At 35.8% G+C, this 18,272-nt stretch overlaps 1 protein-coding gene across 2 annotated transcripts; it reads left to right on the top strand.

Moving 5' to 3' along the window:
- The first annotated feature begins 2,322 nt into the window (after positions 1-2,322).
- On the top strand, positions 2,323-17,848 carry LOC149786161 (cornifelin homolog). 2 transcript variants are annotated; one of them, XM_089976513.1, is made up of 4 exons: positions 2,323-2,418; positions 13,000-13,148; positions 15,066-15,205; positions 17,331-17,848. In XM_089976513.1, exons 2-4 carry the CDS (start codon positions 13,013-13,015, stop codon positions 17,421-17,423), a joined length of 369 nt encoding a protein of 122 aa, XP_089832639.1. In that variant the 5' UTR covers positions 2,323-2,418; positions 13,000-13,012; the 3' UTR covers positions 17,424-17,848. The 2 variants fall into 2 exon arrangements, with proteins under 2 accessions (XP_089832639.1, XP_089832637.1); XM_089976511.1 differs by having other exon boundaries at positions 12,928-13,148.
- Positions 17,849-18,272: the final 424 nt, after the last annotated feature.

The raw sequence follows: 18,272 nt of genomic DNA, 5'->3' as shown, positions 1-18,272 counted from the left end.
TATTGAAGAAATAATGGTTTGCACTTATTTTCAATAGACGACAGAAAACTGACCTTTAGTCCACACCTAAAAACACTTGAAAGCCAAATGCTTAAAAGCACTTGACCTACTTAAAGTAGTAGCGCACACTGACTGGGGTGCTGATAGAAAAGTCATCCTGAATTTATATAGAACGTTTATTCGCTCCAAACTGGACTATGGTTGCATTGTGTATGGATCAGCCAGAAAATCTTATCTTAAAATGCTTGATCCAATTCATCACCAGGGAATAAGACTGGCTTTGGGAGCATTTAAAACATCCCCGTGTGAAAGCCTACTAGCTGAAGCGAACGAACCACCGTTATCGTTTCGTAGAGAAATGCTTTCCACACTGTATGCACTCAAATTAAAATCAAACTCTTTGAATCCTGCTTTTTCGACTGTTTTTCAACCCAAATACAAAACCTTGTACGAAAATAAACCAAACGCCATACCTTCCTTTGGCATTAGAATATCATCCAGCCTTGACAGTACAAAAATAGATCTCTCTAGAATTCAGAAAACGTCCATCTCCGAAACTCCACCCTGGCTACTTAAACAACCAAAAGTACTTTTTAAGCTACACCATGGAAAAAAATCTGAGACAAACCCTTCCGTCTTCCACAACTGTTATCAAGAACTCCTCAACGAATTTAAAAATTACATAAGAATATATACCGACGGATCAAAGGATGAGGAAAAGGCTGCTGCAACCTTCGTTTGTGGAAATCACATAACACAAGTTTGCTTACCAAATGGAACATCAATTTTTTCCAGCCGAAATCAGAGCAATAGACCTTGCTCTGCAACATATAGCAAGCAAACGTATTTTAAACAGTATGATCTTCTCCGACTCACTATCAATACTTCAGTCACTACACAATAGAAAACTGGAGAATCCATTATTGAAAAACATACTCGTCAAAAATACCGAGATGAGTGTCTCCCACGATATAATATATTGCTGGTTACCTAGCCATATTGGTATTAAAGGCAACGAAAAAGCGGATCGCGCTGCTAAAATGGCCCTTACTCTAGAACCATCTGATTTTAAAATACCGTATACTGATTTTAAACCTTGTATCAGAAAGTCCTTACGTCAGAAGTGGCCGGCATCATGGAATGATGCTGTAAATAACAAACTTCATGCAATCAAGCCAACTCTAGGAGAATGGACTCCTTCCTACAGAACCATTCGTAGGGAGGAGATAGTCATTGCAAGAATCCGAATTGGTCATACTTATATCACCCACTCCCACATACTAAAAGGTGAAGACCCACCAGAGTGTGTTTCTTGCAATGAACCATTCACTGTTAAGCACTTTATGATAGAGTGTTTTGACCTGCAACCTACGCGCGATCGTTATTACACTGTGCATGACATGAAAGAACTTTTTGATACTATAAACATCACTCGTATTATAGAGTTCCTGAAAGCCGTAAATATTTACTCTAAACTCTAACTTTTATGCTATCACCTTGTGCAGTTTTATGCAGTATATATACCGTCCCATTTTAATACCTTTTCATCTTTTTTTATTAACATAGAACATTTACACCCCCCGTTGATCGGGAAGCTTTATTTTGCACCGATACCATCTTACCGTTTTTAATTTCAACCATTTGTTCTTTTATATCGCTGGTCGATATAGGACCTTTTATAATTTTTTAAAAGATTATACAAATAACATTTTGTTTGGCGCTAAATAGCCTAACAGTGCTGATGCGCCGTTAAAAATAAAAACAATCAATCAATCATTCATTAGACGAAATTCACGTAGATAATTTAACCTTTTTGTATTGCCTCGTTGCAAACCTAGTTGCTAAAGTTTGATTAGTTGTTGCAGTTATGCAGCCATTTTGACTGTGACAGACGCGATATCCATTTCTGGACGTCAGAAACAACATAACAAAAAAATTTCAAACAAATAAAGCAATAGTTCTTAGAGAAAGAAAAGCAGGATTCGTTTATCTTAGGACCGCACTTGTTGGCATATTTTACCATGGAGTATCAATATAAAAGTAACTTTGCATGTCAAGATTGGCATTATAATTTAAACAGTAAGAATCTTGAAAATAACATTTTTTTGCCTCTGAACTCAGTTGGACTTGGCAAGCTTATGTTTGGCTGAGTGTATTATAGCCATATTGAAAACATTATTCATAATATTCAAGAATAGTTTGTCTACACTACTTTGGAAATCGACAACAAATGTAAAATCTATAGTAGGTGGCCTAGAATCTATAATTTCAATACTACTGCTGCTAATGACGACACCATACTACACTGTGTTAAGTCAACCGCTTTTTCGTATGGTCTGAGCTCCAGAACACTTGTTAGCTAGGCATTCTTTGTTGAGGTATTTGCAGGGTCTGTTGCATAGCTGTTGTGTTGCAAAGGTAAGACAATCTAATTATTCAAAATATTTTCATTTCAAATATATAATCATCGATTTATTTTAACAACAACGAAAAAGTGGAATGAAAGTAAACAATACGGAGATAAATTGTTCGTATTTATGGTTTATATTTTAGAGATGAGCATCCGATACCTTTTCTCAATATACGTGATTGCAAAATAAGGGATGTGTTGTAACCGTGGCTTCTAGTGCTTATATTAAAGTTGCGCCAATGTCCTTTATATTCCCATTGTTAACCCTTAAAATATGTTTCCAAAATGTATTTGCCGTTACATTTAAAATATCATAAACAAATTTATTTTCTAATTACCAACTTTCGCTTCAAAACGATATTTCTTTAACTTTGATTGAAAAGTCCGAAAGAAAACTTTAATTTGTCTTATTCTTCAAAAATCAAAAAACGTTCCCATTATTTGTCATAATTCAGGCTAACAATTGTCACACATTATCCAAACCATTTCAGCCAGTTTCAAATGTAAAGTTTAGAATTATATCGATGAGCCATTGTCTGCATATGAAAGAACAGGAATGAAATCGGAAATAGAACTAAATAAATGATTGTAGAAAGACAACGTATATGCATATTCTTATTACTTAATCTGGTCTCGTTGATTAAACAGAAGTTGGGCATCGTCATTTCTAATGTGGGACTCTTGGGGGACAATGGGAGTATTCATTGAAAAAGGTAACCTATTTATAGGGCAAATGGGAAATTTATTATAAGTGACATGACGGGGTTTACAGCGACAAAAATGTTTACAAGGACAGAAGCATTTTGTAGTGACAAAATGGTTATGGGAAGAAAAATAACCACACCAACAAAAAATTACAACACAAAGACAATTTTCTTTCGAGAGGCAAGAGTAAAAGAGTATATCTTTTCGAAGCATGCGAGTGGCCTTGAAAAGGGCTTTGAATTTTTTTTTTATATTTCCTTCAGTTCTTCCACCATGTTCTCAGTTTTTGGATGAAATTCATCTTCTTACCATCCTTCTTTCCATCCTCATGTATCCAGTCTGGATGCCCAATCCTTCTAAACTTGTTCTGGGCCTTCATCCAATTAGTATCCAATCTCTCAAAGTCTGTTTTTTTCACATTTTCTTTTTCCTTCTTCTCTTTCGCCCAGGTAGCCTTGATCATTGCTACTTCCTAATACTTCACTCTTGTCACTAAAACCTCAGCTCTCGTTACGGCAACTGTCCCTCTTCTTACACTGTTTAAGTTTTGGTAAGACCAATCGAACCAGGCCTTACGGGCATTAGTTTTCACACACACCCCCCCCCCCCACCGCCTTCCCACAAGTAAATCTGCAAATCAGAAATTATAAGTAATTAATTTAAACATCAAGAAACTTCCTTCCTAGTAGTCAATTACAGTGTATTTTACACGCAGGCTATAGTTAGCATATTGACAAATCTGATAGTATATACATGGATGGTATAAATAGTTTATGTACTGCATTGGTCAGTGCTCAAAGAAATGTTTTTAGGCACAGGCCCAGGGCTGGTGACTTAAATAAACTCACTAGCCCTGACTGAAATTCCACAAGCCCGGACAGTTCTTATATGTCAACTCTCAAGCAGGGGGAGAAAAATCTCCCGATTTTGGGGGGTATTTCCACACCGATCTCGTGATATTTCCCGACCTTTTGAAGAGAACTCCCGATTATTAATTATGTCTGTCAATTTTCATTTATCAGAAGAAGAGAACCCCCCCCCCACATATAGAGATATAACGTATGCAATCCACAGATGTCATATTCTATTTTAACACTGTTAGAATGAAGTCCTAGGCATCGTAGGTTACAACAAAATAGGACATCGTATGAGGCGATGTAGCGGACAAAAGCTGGTCCGATCAGAATGCTCCCGTTGAAATTGTACTGTCATATGTCCAGAATTCCAATTTCACTTGTTGTATCAGAAATGCTTGTCCTTAAAGTTCCATTTTCTAGGTCGAGATTTTAGAATGTATCTGCTGAATTAAACAGTAGTGGTTGAAAGTTATATTTTCTATGTCGAGGTTTTAGATTGTGTCGCTTGAATTACACGTTGGTGGTTGAAATTTCAATGTCATACGTCGAGAATTCATAATTTATCTATTGGTTCAACGAGTTTTTGTTGAAAGTTCCATTTCATCTGTTGAATTACACACACGCGCACACACACACACACGCACACACACACACACACACAGAGCGCTGGTTGAAAATTCGATGTCCAATGTAGAGTTGTTTTAGACTGTATCTTCTGAAGTGCACGGCAATTGTTGAAATTTTAATGCCGTAAGTCGAGAGTTTCACTTTAGCATGTTGAACCATGCTGATTGTGCTGAAAGTTCTGTTTCGTATGTTGAATTTTCATATTGTATCTATTGAATTACACAGCGGTGACTGGATATTTTATTGTGCTTGTCAGAATTGTTATTTTTATATGGTGAAATGATGTGTTAGTGTTACAAGTAACATTACACAATGTCCACTTTAACAATTCAATATAATATCGAGTATTAAGATACATCATTCGTGTATTCAATTATGAGGTGCCATTACATTTCATGCATTTACAATTTGAAAGTTACCATTACATCTCGAGAATTACTATAAATTTCTTCGCTAGAGGTCGCTCTCGTGAACGGACCGCGTTCTTTTTAAACAAGGAGGCTGTTTATTGTTGCTGTGAAATTCAACAGATGAAATCTAAATACTCGCCATATGAAATGGAACTTTCATCACAAACAGTTACATACAACGTGTGAAATAGGAATTCTTGACATATGGTATTGAAATTTCAACCACCGCTGTGTAATTCAAAATAGATAAATGCAAGGATAAGGATTAACAGTTAATTAGTCATGCTGGCTTTATTGCTTGTGCACTTAATAAAAACTTTTAGCTATTTTGTAGTTTAGCTACAGCTGAACAGAATTTGAAAAAGGGGCTTGCCCTGGGGAATAATAAGGCGTATCACAGGGAGAAATGGCGCGTCCCATGGGCGCGCGCACATTGGGGCAAGGGGTGGGGTTAATAGTAGCCTCCCCTCAATTTCTATTGTCAGCCAGTTAATGTGAAACTTTGATTTTATACATGACCTCTTTTCTTTTAATCGCTGCTATTTAACTGCCCAAGGGATAGTTTTATATCACTTACAATCATTACTGATTACCGTTTATACATACTACATGTAACAGACATAGAACAAAAAATATAAAAAAACATTTCTTTATAAGATTACTGAAAATTGTGTTTTCTCGAAACACGACAGGTTTGGTGATTTGATTTAGATTGTGCCGTGTTAAGACATGTATGTCAACATCTTGAAAATACATTTATTCATTTCATCAGCGCCATCTAAGTTTCCTCAGGCAAACAATTCTTGATTCGACAATCCCGACGGGCACCTCACTTACAGGATGGGCCCGAACTAAAATCAGAATGGCTCCGGGTGTCGGGCTATCAGATTTTTTTATGCACTGCTAGTCTAGATAAAACTGTGAATTGATTGATGCTTTTTGTGGTCACTTACTCCGCCTTCTGCCTATTTTCGTAACTCACACGTTTAACACATTTCCCAGGATTTAAAATTTCCAACGGTATGTCTGGAACAGCGCTAACTTTTAGTCTTGGCCTAGCATTTGCGTATCCTAGAGCTGCCACTTTTGTCAGGATCCCTCTCGTAACATTCCTTTATGAAATGAAATGAGCACAGAGTTCTGTATTGTGTTGTTTTGAAATTGACTCGCTTGTAATCATGTATCCATACTTTCTTTATGCCTTTATCTTTTGGAAAAGAAAAATAAAATGTTGTCCACAGGCTTTTCTTACTGTGCCCGAAAGCAGCGCAAAACATCATTGTCTTTTACTCTGGCAACTCCCAGTTGGCATGCTGGAATTTCTGCTATTATGTCACATCCCGAAAGTAACCGAATAGGTGCGGAAAGTTTGCATACGAGGTCACGGAAATTCGTCTCCTAGAAGATATGCCAAGATATGCCAATATTTAAATATTGGCATTACGGTCGCAGATGATACTTCAGAATAAGATTTTATTTTATAGTGCTTTTATTATTATTCTATTTTACCATTGGTTTCTGGTCTCCTTTAAGCTATAAATATCACTGGCTCGTCTCGTGAATTAATTTGTTCTGATGATAAGACGCAGACAAACGTGGAGTCGTCTATCCTAATTTTGGAGATGCTGCTCAGACCGGACAATAACATGTATGTGAAATCATCATGGGCTATCACTAAGATAACAGATAAGGCTGTCTGGAAGAGAATTGTTTATGTGGAGAGGCAAGGCTGTCTGAGGAGAGTCTTAATGTACGGTCACGTTGTCAAACGAAGTTTAAGGAAGAGAAGACCAGTGTGATGTTCGGTATGTTAACGGTCCTTAGTTAACAATCCCCAACGGCAATTTTTAGGGCCACTACTATGCCTCGAAAAGATATATGGTAGGTTATTATGATATATTGGGTTATATGGTATCGTGATATCCCATTTTTCTGCATTCTTCTGCATAGCGCCACCTATTGTGTACTTATATACATTTCATGACCACAAGTTACTAGTTCTGCATCACCGGTTGATTTTGGAAAAATGTGGGAATTGCTGTCGAGTACATTATGTTAAAAAAACCACCCATGATTATCATTGTTTTCAAATAATGCCCGAACATCATGTTCTCATATGGAAGCTATGTCAACTTAAAATTACTATCACTGTAACAAATCATGTATCCAGTTAGTCGTTTGATAATGTCCAATGCGGTGATTAGAAACACTGAAATACGCTCAAAAACCGAAATACACGGAAACACACGCCAAAATACACAATTATTTATATCTTTTGGGTGTATATATTGGTGTACAGGATGACATCATGATTTATATGAATAGAGCTATAACTAGACAAAAAAAAAAAAAAAAAAAAACAATCCCTTAGAAATCACCGAAAACAACTTTTATTTTGCTTTTTTTATCATTATTCAAACACATACAAATTATAATACATTAAAAATGTATTTTGGTGTTTCTAGTAACCCTGTCCAGTGATGTTATTGAAGAATTAGATTACATGATTAACGTTTTTGTCAAGAAACAAGACATCGAATATGTGGTAGCAAATAAGAGTCAAAATGTGAATTCTATTGTGAAGTGGCAAATTTTATGTCGATCTAACAAGAATACATTAGCTGAGACCAGACAACCATTAATTAGATTTATGGAGACAAGCGCGTATCATATCGCCATACTACCGTGTACGGTAATGTCCTTTAGAGGGAGAATTCTGTTCCTAATTAAACATTTGTTTATACAGCAGCCAGGCGGACAATTCAGGACAAGGAAAACTTCATTTTCATGGTAAAGTTGTCACAATTGAGAGAACGCAGAAACTCTGTTACTCAACCTACCAGGGTCAAGTTTACCCTGACTCTGGCGCCTCTGGAAAAAGGCGGCAGAGGTATTTGATTCTGATTGGTACGTTAAATGAGAGGGCGTGTTCCAACACAAAATTTCATAGGTTTTAATATCGCCCGAATCGAATTTTAATCAGTCTAAGCTTTTCCTACGAGAGGAGACCCAAAAAGTACTACTCCAGGAATTTGCAAGAAATTTCCGTAAAACTGTTGTCCAAAAAGGGGACGATTGTCGAAAGGATCCGACGAACTAATTTACCGATTAGAGGGAGAAATGCTGACAGCAAAGGTAGTGTGACAATTCCATGTAATTTGTTGATGCCATATATAATGCTTTGCTGAAGTTATTTATTTGTATCTGCATGAATCTTTTTTCTACATTCGTGTAATAATTTGCTTTATGAAGTATAACTGTGTTGAGTTTATGCATAGGAAGTTGTACATTAATCTTCTTTAGATAAGTTTGACGAATTGTTTGAATTTGTCGTCTTGTTTGCATAAGAATTATGTTCTAAGAATTTAATGCATTACATTAGTTAATATGATTACAAGAATCCGTGTGAATTCGCCGAATTTAGAAGATTTCACGTATGATTAAGAATAAGTGTGTATTGACGGAAATGATCTAGTAATTGATTGACGTGATGTATCCTATTTATTCGCTGTGTATGTGGTAATGTGTAAGGTCAAGGCGTAACGAATTAGCCATTTGACTAACTAGGGTCATTATAGGACATGTGGAGTCGATTGATAGCCTTAGCGTCTGTTTAGCACTGATAGTGAAATCTGATAACGAGGGAGAATAATGAAGAATTAACCGTTTCATAAATAACGGGAAATTTAGGTTGTCTCTATTTATATTTATTTAAAAGGGAGAAAATAGCTCCAGAGACGTATGGAACGAATGAGGTGATGTTATTCTGAGACCTATACGGAGAAGCATAGAGAAGAGTGCAGTGAGACGTATAATCCTGTGACGCAATCCTGCGACGTATTAATTTCTGAAGAAGTATTTTGAGAGTGTCCTGAGACGGGTGGTAGAAAGTATCATCCCGAGATCCAAGGGTCTGAACAGCGACAGAGGAAGCAAAAACAGACTGAGGATGAGCAGGTTATGAAACCGTACAAGACGTTGACTTCGATTGGTCACTCGATCCTATGATGAACTAAATCTATCAGTAACAGATCGACTATCTTATTTTAATCTATTTGCGTTTTCTTTGTATTTCGGTGAAAGTTAAATTTCTAAAAGCAGAGTACATTCCTGATGTAATGAATTTTCACAGTGTTTGTATGTAATTGATTAAATTGTTTGTTTACATTTACGGGGGCTCGTGTTGGTTTCTTCTATATACCGGCTCAGATCTCTATCTATTCCACCTATAAGTTTCACCACTTATATTTATATTTACTCGAACCGGGCAATAACATCGAGGGCGGTCAACCCCTAGATAACGAAAACCAAATACGGAGGGACATTCACTCCCCCCGTGTAACATCTATATTGTTTTTATTTTCTGGTGGCTGTCGCAATTGACAGGTGTTGGCTTGAAAACTTTGTTGTTCAGCATTTATTACTTTTCACTTGAACACTGGGAACTGAATAAAAAGTCTGAGGTCGTCATGTACTTTCATACTCATGTTGGTTGTCCATTCTCAGCGACCATCCCGGCGCTACCCTCCCCGTCACATGTGGTTACAGATGAATTTCTTTAATTCTCTATGATAGGTTTCTGTTGGAAGGCACATATAGCAGAATGAGTTCCATGGAAGTAGTTTCCATGTTGATTTACACTTTATGCAACATATACATCAAGTTCTCAACAATAGAACATGTATATGCTTTTGCAAACATCTTTCTCCGGTATAGCCACTATATCAGAATAACACAACATTCATAAACTAGAATCTGCATGACGTATGTTTGTCTATCGTTTCCTGAAGTCATCTGATTTAAACTGCAAATTAAATGCATTATAATATAATGAAGAGAACAACAAATAGACATAATATATCTTGACTGTCATTGTTTTTATTTACTTATTTGCCGATTGCAAACTTGAAGACACACGACACCATAGCATTCCGGTATACTCTTCTACTCTTGTCAAATTTGTTTTTCTCTTTGTGTTATATAAGTGCTTCTCGGTGTATATTTGTTTATCTCCATAAATACTTTTGTCGCTATAAAACGCTTCTGTCCCTATAAACCCTTTTGTCGCTATAAACCCCATGAAGTCACCAGATGTTAAATTTACCATGGTCACCATAATTGTTTTTTTTTTTACCTTTTTTCGATGGAAACTTCCATTCCCCCCAATTATCGTATATTACTACCATCCTCTACCGAAAGGTTATAATGCTCAGAGTTCCCACTGTAACATTTAGCAAACAATAAATAAATAAATGAATATATTGTTAAGCGAACACCCTCTTCTAAACAACCATCCACCGGAAAAACTGAATGAAATATTGTTTCAGAACAAACAAAATTATGATTTGTATATTCTATATATATATGACTACAAGTTTCAAAACATAAATTTAACACGACTAATATGTAAATTAGTTATTCATAATTCTAACACAACGAAAAGAAGAGAAACACATTTTATCGACTGTCCAATCGGGGACACAACTCTTGATCTTTCAGGTATATATTTATATAGGATTTATACCCCTTTAAATTTCAATTTTTTTTTTTTGATGTTTCGGTGCATGGTAGATAACACATGCAAAGAAACACACCAAAATAAAATCTTCAAACTAAAATTTAAATTAAACTTTAAAGCCTTGAAACCTATTGTGATTCATATGAAAAGCTTCTCCACAGTTTAGTCCTTGAAAGGACAATAAACATGAACAGTTCTTTCATTGCGTAATGATACGGCATTCATAGAAATGTTTTTTCATGGAAAATTGTCTCCTTCATTTGGGTGCATTCTACTCCCATCCAATACAACAATATGTAATCTAATTGGAAATATAAAAGGATAGATTAACACAAACACATATTGTATGTGATGACAAGCCATTGTGAAGGACTTAATTTGTTGTCCCATTGTTGGCATAACTGTACGCATTATACATTCATATAAGTTTATAAGAAAGGTAAATCTTGATAACTTGCAAACTTTCGATAATTTGGACGTTTTCAAACATACCAAACATAAACAATAGCCTTATTTTGGTATGCTCTAAATGGCATCAACTGATTAGAACTCGTCAGCTGGATGGGCTACAATAAAATGAATTTTGATTGTTTGTGCCTATACAAAATCTCATAAGAGCAAATTTCCGGTGGTATCTGCAGTTTCGAAGAATGAATAGATAGACTTTATAGTCTACGGAAATCCGCTTATCTGAATTTGGTTTAATTTAATCATAAGCAATATCTGAGCAGAACAGTACGATGATAAAGTTTTTCCTTGATTTTTCTACCTACGTTTTCAACAGCCAATCGGATTATTGATATATGGTCATGCTAACCAGCTCTCAGATGCACGCACCTGTCTTCTACACCTGCTTAGCCACCTTCTGATTTTTTGAGAGGCCATATTAATGAAAAAATCTTGCTCACATCGAAGACACAAAGTTGCATTGCTGAGACATAAAATTTGTGATTTTAGAACATCTAAAGATATGTTCAAATTTCTTTAACATCATGACCAGATGCAATATATCTCAATGTTCTAACAAGGACTAAACATTTCATGTTAGCTATGTACTGGATACTGAGAGAAATGAACCACTTATTAGGGTTATTAAAGCTTGGTTAACGTCGCTTGTATAGGGTCTAATAGTCAAAGTAGCGTGTATCCTGTATCATGTATACTTGTAAACATGTAGTAGTCACGTGGTCCAAAGAAACATGTTTAAAGAAGTAAGATAAAGGTGTGGATTCGTGATAACCTCAACAAAAAGCATATGTCTGTATGTTGCCGCACGTCCTGTCTGTATGTTTTCTCAATTCTGTCTAAATGTTGTCCAACATCCTGTATGTACGTTGTCCCACATCCTGTCTGTATGCTGTCCCACATCCTGTCTGTATGCTGTCTCACATCCTGTCTGTATGTTGTCCCACATCCTCTCTGTATGTTGTTCCAGATCCTCTCTGTATATTGTCCCAAATCACGTCTGTATGTTGTTCCACATCCTGTCTATATGTTGTTCCACATCCTGTCTGTACGTTGTCCCATATCCTGTCTGTATATTGTCCCACATCATGTTTGTATGTTGTCCCACATCCTGTATGTATAAATTGTTCCACATCCTGTCTGTATATTAAACCACAACCTAAGAAGCGAATTTCCAATAGAAACATCGAACGGCTTGCATTTAATTACGAACCACTCTCAGCTATTCAGCATTTGCATAAAGCATCTGCTTTCAATAGTAGGTCAAGATGGAAGGAGTTTCAGAAAATATCTTGTTCCAGGACCAAAATAATCCCCCATCTTGAAAAGAAGGTGACATTTTCATGAAATTTTAAATGGATGAAATCGAAATATTTTATAAGAGTGCAAGGCCTTTAAGTTTCTTAGTCTTATAAACATATGAGATAAGTTGCAAAAATTTCCTAAACAATTGTTTTGAAGAAACAAAATTCACCAAACAACACTTAATATAATCGCTTTGAGACATGATTTGTAAGGATATATTTTCTCACTAAGTAGAAAGATTCCCTAAACAGATTAGAATTCAAACAGTTCTATTTTTATCATTGTTAGCAGGACGATTCCCCTACCTAAACGGATTAGAATTCAAAACTTTCAAATTTCATCAATGTACGGTTTTGGAGTTTCCTATTTTGTAACAAAATGCATAGAATGAACACGTATTGATAACGAACTTTGTTCATAGTTTTATCTTGACATAAATTATGTAGCTGATGCAAGAGTGCATTGCTAAAACTCCAAAAGCGAATAACGCATCGAAAACACTGATAGAGCACGTCGTTTAGAAAATTTAGGTCTCTGTTGTACATGCAGTACTTTTTAATGAAGAAGAATGTATTTTAATGGGAACATACTCATAAGTGGAATTACATCAAATTATTTATATTATTATAGTTACAGCCATCACTCTTTATTATGGATTAAAATGGGAACAACTATGATATAAATCAGAGATAACATTTGCAGAGGACACCCAAAGATGAATCAAATTAGCAACACGACAGTTGTCATCAATCAACCCGTTGCACAGGGTCTAAAGTTACTAGTTGGGAGCAGGAACGGAACCAGAGACTGGACGACTGGGCTCTTTGGATGCTGCGAGGATTGCGAGTCGAGTGAGTTCCGTAATGACGTAGAATTCTGAATATGTTTAAGGATTTTATGGTGTTTATGGTGATTTTACAGTTGTGGATAAATTTTCTCCATACTAAGAAAATGTTTAAATTTTTTGTTGGAAATACTATTTAAAAATTCAAATTCTCTGTAGTACTACGCATGTCGTAATTTTAACTCTTCCTATACGTGTTTCGTTTTCCTGCATCAATTAGGCGCTGGTTTTCATTGCCTTAATCAGCAATCACCTTATATTCCCTAGTATCTTTGAATATTATCAATTACGAAACTGGAAGTGTTATTAAAGAATTTTTTCTTAGGGTATGCCAGAAGTATTTTAAACGCACACAACCATCCTCAGATTTGACTGGATTTATTATTTTGGCTTCCTTTCTTAGGTGTATTTGTCGGATAGGACAGCCAGTTCAAAGACCATGACCAGCACATACTGCTGTATATATTTAATTTGTATTGTTTGTTGGCTTTTTTCAATGATTATATTATATGCAAATCTGCATTTTGTATTTGATTTTTGTCCAGATTCAAGTTACTGGTATACCTAACCAGTGACATTTATTTTGTAAACAACATATTACATAGCTAATATTTTTCTGTGAGTACAGAATATATATTCAGGTCATTATTAAGCGAAGCGTATATTTTTACTTCTATAAGAATGTAGGATATTTTGGAAATTCCTAAACTTGTTGTCAACTTTGAATGCTTTAGGGAGAAAGGTGACCTACATCCAGGTTCTGTTATTGCGTATTAACTTTTCATATAATATCGTTTACTTTAAAAATCAGTCTTACTGAAGTGATCATTTGTAATCGGCTAGATAAATTTGCTGAGATTATTATTTATTGGAATAAAAATCGCTCAATACCATTCATGGACTAAAACATTAATTTTAAATTATTGTGAATTCAGACAGGGACCTTTTTGATTATATCATTTCGATACATCAAAATATCATAGATTTTTAACAATACTGTGAGCAGCCGGACGCCGGTCATAGGATATGGTAATTATCATTTTATCAAATTACGTTTGCTTTATATATCCATTAAACTGTCAAACACATTAGCGAAGTAAAATATTGAAATATCACTGTTTCTATATTACACATTGTTTCGTTGTCCGACAATCCAAAGAGGTGTAATCCACTAATATTATTATAGCTCAGCTACTTGAAGGCTATGCTGCTAACAGTTAGCAGGTTTAATGGGGATATTGAAGGGCAGTTTAATCCTTTAAATTATCGGTTTGTCATTATAGATTATTCTTATTCTAAATTTGTTAGACTTATATATACCTAGAATAGACAGTAATAAGTATCAGTCCTAGTTGACGATACCTTTTGGAGGGGTCAAAACATCTTAAAAAGAAAATATACTACAAAAGGCACATTCCTGTATGTCTTTGAAGACGGTGAAAATGTCCGGTGTGTGTGTGTGTGCCGACAGATAGGGATATCAGTCCTTCAATCGATTGATCAATAGCATGACACATCAGAAGAGACATAGGCATGGACAAATTTAAGCTAACTGCATTGTTGATTTAACTTTTCATCTCTCATTTTTTAGCTTTTATCCATTTCAATGCCGTTTTATTTATGACACTAGGATATAACGGTATGAAGCAATTAGCACAAGTTATCATACATTTATCAAATACAAAACACCCACCCATATATATATATATATATATATATATATATATATATATATATATATATATATATATATATATATATACATTTTGATTTAAACATTGGTATTTAGAGTGGTGTCCTATTTTCATTATCTATTTCCACTGCTTGCTGCTCTCATAATTTTTAATTTTAGAAAATATTTGATATGAACTCCGAAATGATGTATTTCTAAATTACGAATGGACACTCTATATTATAATTTTAGTGTGCATGGCCTTGTGTTGCGGGGGAGTATCGGTGATTCAGCTGTCCGTTCGTCTGGGGGACAGTGCCTGTATGCCTTTTTGTGTCCCTGGCGCAGTGGTTATAATGAGAACCCGGACTCGTACCCTAGGGGACATTCATGTGAGTATCTAGTGAATAAAGCATGTATTAGGTTACCAAAGCACAGCTGAACATCCGATGTATATCAGTCGGAAATTAACACAATACAGTGTGAATCAAAACAAAGGCTGCTAAAGAGATTTACTAATTAATGCATTTAAAATCGCAGTCTGTTACATTGATGTTGTTCCATTCTGCTCAATTTTACATGTCCTCCAGATAGACCATGTGATATTAATATGCTGATAAGATTATATCAACGACAACAGGACATGCGTGTCCTATGACCAAACCTTTCACTTTTTTCTTTGGTCTTTTCATACATGTTAAGAATGACATTTTGTTAATATATTCTTTAGCTTGATGTGCCAATTTGAGCGATGGAATGAATCAAACTCAGAAGACCGAAGCACCACGGTCCAGGATGAAATTCGCAGAGGTGAGGATGATGTGAGGTGAAAAGGAGCAGTCCAAATGGGTTCCTAGCAATGTGGAAAAGTTGGGATCTGCCAGATAACATAAACGAACAGACCTTTTGCAATAGAAACCACTGCGAATCGAGTTCCTTCTTTGGTCCGTGTCCGGTCTTCTCCCATAGCCTTTAAATCTGTACAGATGGAACCTGACAGATCGTCCCACATGCCCGTTGTGTTGTACGAGAAAAGTGCTACACTCCAGCATATTCTATCCTCAGGTCAGATTGCTTTCACGCAAGAGTGACACAGATGGAGATACGATAAGGTCTTGGGAGTGACGGCAGATTTGCTGGAGAAAGAACGACAAAAAGTCCTGAACTACATTCCGGACAGGATCCCGGTTCATTGAATTTGTTAGATAGTGACAAATGAAACCTGTAAACATCAAGCAATGCTGAATCATTTCATGAGGCAAAGCATGGAACATGAGAGCAAACACGGGAAACACGGGGCTAAAACTCATATTCCCTGACGTTATGCATACATCACTTCGTCCGTATATCGTCATATGATGTCAGACTGCAAAATGGATCGTCTTGGTAGAACTAATCGTCCCATGGGAAAACGAACGGGAAGAGGCATATGAAAGGAAGACGGAGAAATACCAGTAGTTAGTAGAGAGCTGTAGAACAATATGGAAAAACGGAGGGGTTTTCCCAGTGAAAGTAGGATGCGGGGAGATTCTTGCAAAGTCGACCTGGAGGATACTCAGTACACTAGGAATAAGAAGAAGAGATCCCAAAACATCGGCGCAGCCACTGATCAAGGCATCTGAAAGTGAATCGAGTTGGATCTGGCTGTGAAGTGAAGAAATGAACTGGCAGCCAATACGTATGGGTAATGTCTTGTCAGCACTGTCTAGTGAGCCGAGATTAGGAGCGTAACACAGTTTGTTTCTTGTATTTTGGTTCCTTAATATCGCAATACTTTCACGGGTATTCCAACATTACTGATCGATTTCTGTCATTAGCATCTAGACTTAACAACCGCTGGTACAATTTGCTTTTTACTCTTTTGCTTCAATAAATATAGACTCATAGAAACATAAAGAATGACGAGAACTTTACCTGTGAAATATCTTCAGTACGTTTTGTTTTCAAATATCACAACATCACTGTATTACAACTCTGTGGTTAAAAACTAAGTAACAGAAACAAGCAAAACCATCAGGTGTTGTAAAACTCAACAAATAATTTCAAAGTTATAAAATAAGAATGTAAGAGGAACATACAGTAGTATAAAGTGAATCCAAAGTAATCCTTTAAAGTTCTATTCAGGTCCAAAATAATCGAGTGTTCCGAATGTACTGGTCTGCCAAAAGTCCTGATGTATCCAAATGACATTGTCCAGAACTTCTTAGAACACTTAAATTTATATACATAATATAGATACAGTTACAAATAGTAGATATACATAACAATTAGTCGTACACATCGTAAAAGAGCTACTCCTATCCTTATTTCAAATCATTTTTTTTCCCTTTCATACACCGAACATTCACTTGCAAGGCTGAGGCTAATGTCAGTTTATAAACAGGTATAAATTTGCATTTCGAAATGTGCAGACAAATGGATGATCCAGTGTTCAACCTGTAATTTGAGGAATGGTATAGGTAATCAAGTGGCAAGCACCCCATAACTTCATATTTCATACGTTTAACTTTCTTACAGGGCTCTATCTGCAATGACTGGTGCGCTGCGACCTTCTGCACGGAATGCGTAATTTGCCAGATGAACCGAGAGCTAACAGCAATGGGACTCTAGCCAACAAAGAGAATCTTTTTAAACCAATCTGAATACAGTGTGTGCTTCTCACACAGCTCCTAAATGTGTCAAATATGCAGCAATTATGTACCATTAGAAAATAAACTTTGCCTTTCGTGTTTCTATTAATTTGTATTGCAAACGATGATCGGCTTTATCGACCGTCACATAAGCAAATCTATTACAATTTATTGCTTCTCTTGCTCAAAGAAATACGTATTTAACAGAGTTAAACAATAGTCTAAATAAACATTAATTTGTTTGGCCAGAAAGTAGCTTTCTGTGACAGTTAGATAACTCGGCATTCTCTGTATAGAGTAATTAGATATGTGATCTAAACGTGCGCAATTATTGCTCTTCTTAGAAGGTCGTAATACAAACATCATGACTAATGTATCTTCCTATTAAATTTGGTGTTTTTATAATGTGTCTTTTTAATTGATTTGGTACTACTTTTTTCCCTGAATTGATTTTATGAGAGCACCCATTCTTGTACATCTGTAACGACAAGAGTTTCCACGCTGATCTATCTTCAAGTATAAACTACTTACCGAACGCTCAGTGCATGCTACAAAACCATGTACAAACCTGTGTCGTTAGTAAAACAGTTTTACACTAAATGTTGGTTGCAGACTACGTGCTCACTATAGGACATGGAATCGTGTCTTGTACATGGGTTTCTAAAAGGTAGTAATATATTCTCAATATTATTTTAACCTTGAAGGTTACAAACACACTCACTACATGAATCAACCTGCATATACGAAAGTCATTTAGTGCTTCATGTGAGAATTAGCTAGATGCCAACTTTCAAAAGACTTTTTGATACATTAAAATGAGATAACTGTG

The sequence above is a fragment of the Sinohyriopsis cumingii genome, chromosome 12 (genome assembly GCF_028554795.1).
Source record: "Sinohyriopsis cumingii isolate HCF-2022 chromosome 12, ASM2855479v2, whole genome shotgun sequence".
NCBI lineage: Eukaryota > Metazoa > Mollusca > Bivalvia > Unionida > Unionidae > Sinohyriopsis > Sinohyriopsis cumingii.
The sequence above is the reverse complement of the archived record's forward strand: the minus strand, read 5'-3'. Positions and strand labels throughout refer to the sequence as shown.

Coding starts and splice junctions, on each gene's coding strand:
- LOC149786161 (XM_089976513.1), top strand. CDS start 13,013: ATGAATCAAATTAGCAACACGACAGTTGTCATCAATCAACCCGTTGCA. Junction 13,149..15,065: donor CTGCGAGGATTGCGAGTCGA/GTGAGTTCCGTA, acceptor TTATAATTTTAG/TGTGCATGGCCTTGTGTTGC. Junction 15,206..17,330: donor GTACCCTAGGGGACATTCAT/GTGAGTATCTAG, acceptor ACTTTCTTACAG/GGCTCTATCTGCAATGACTG.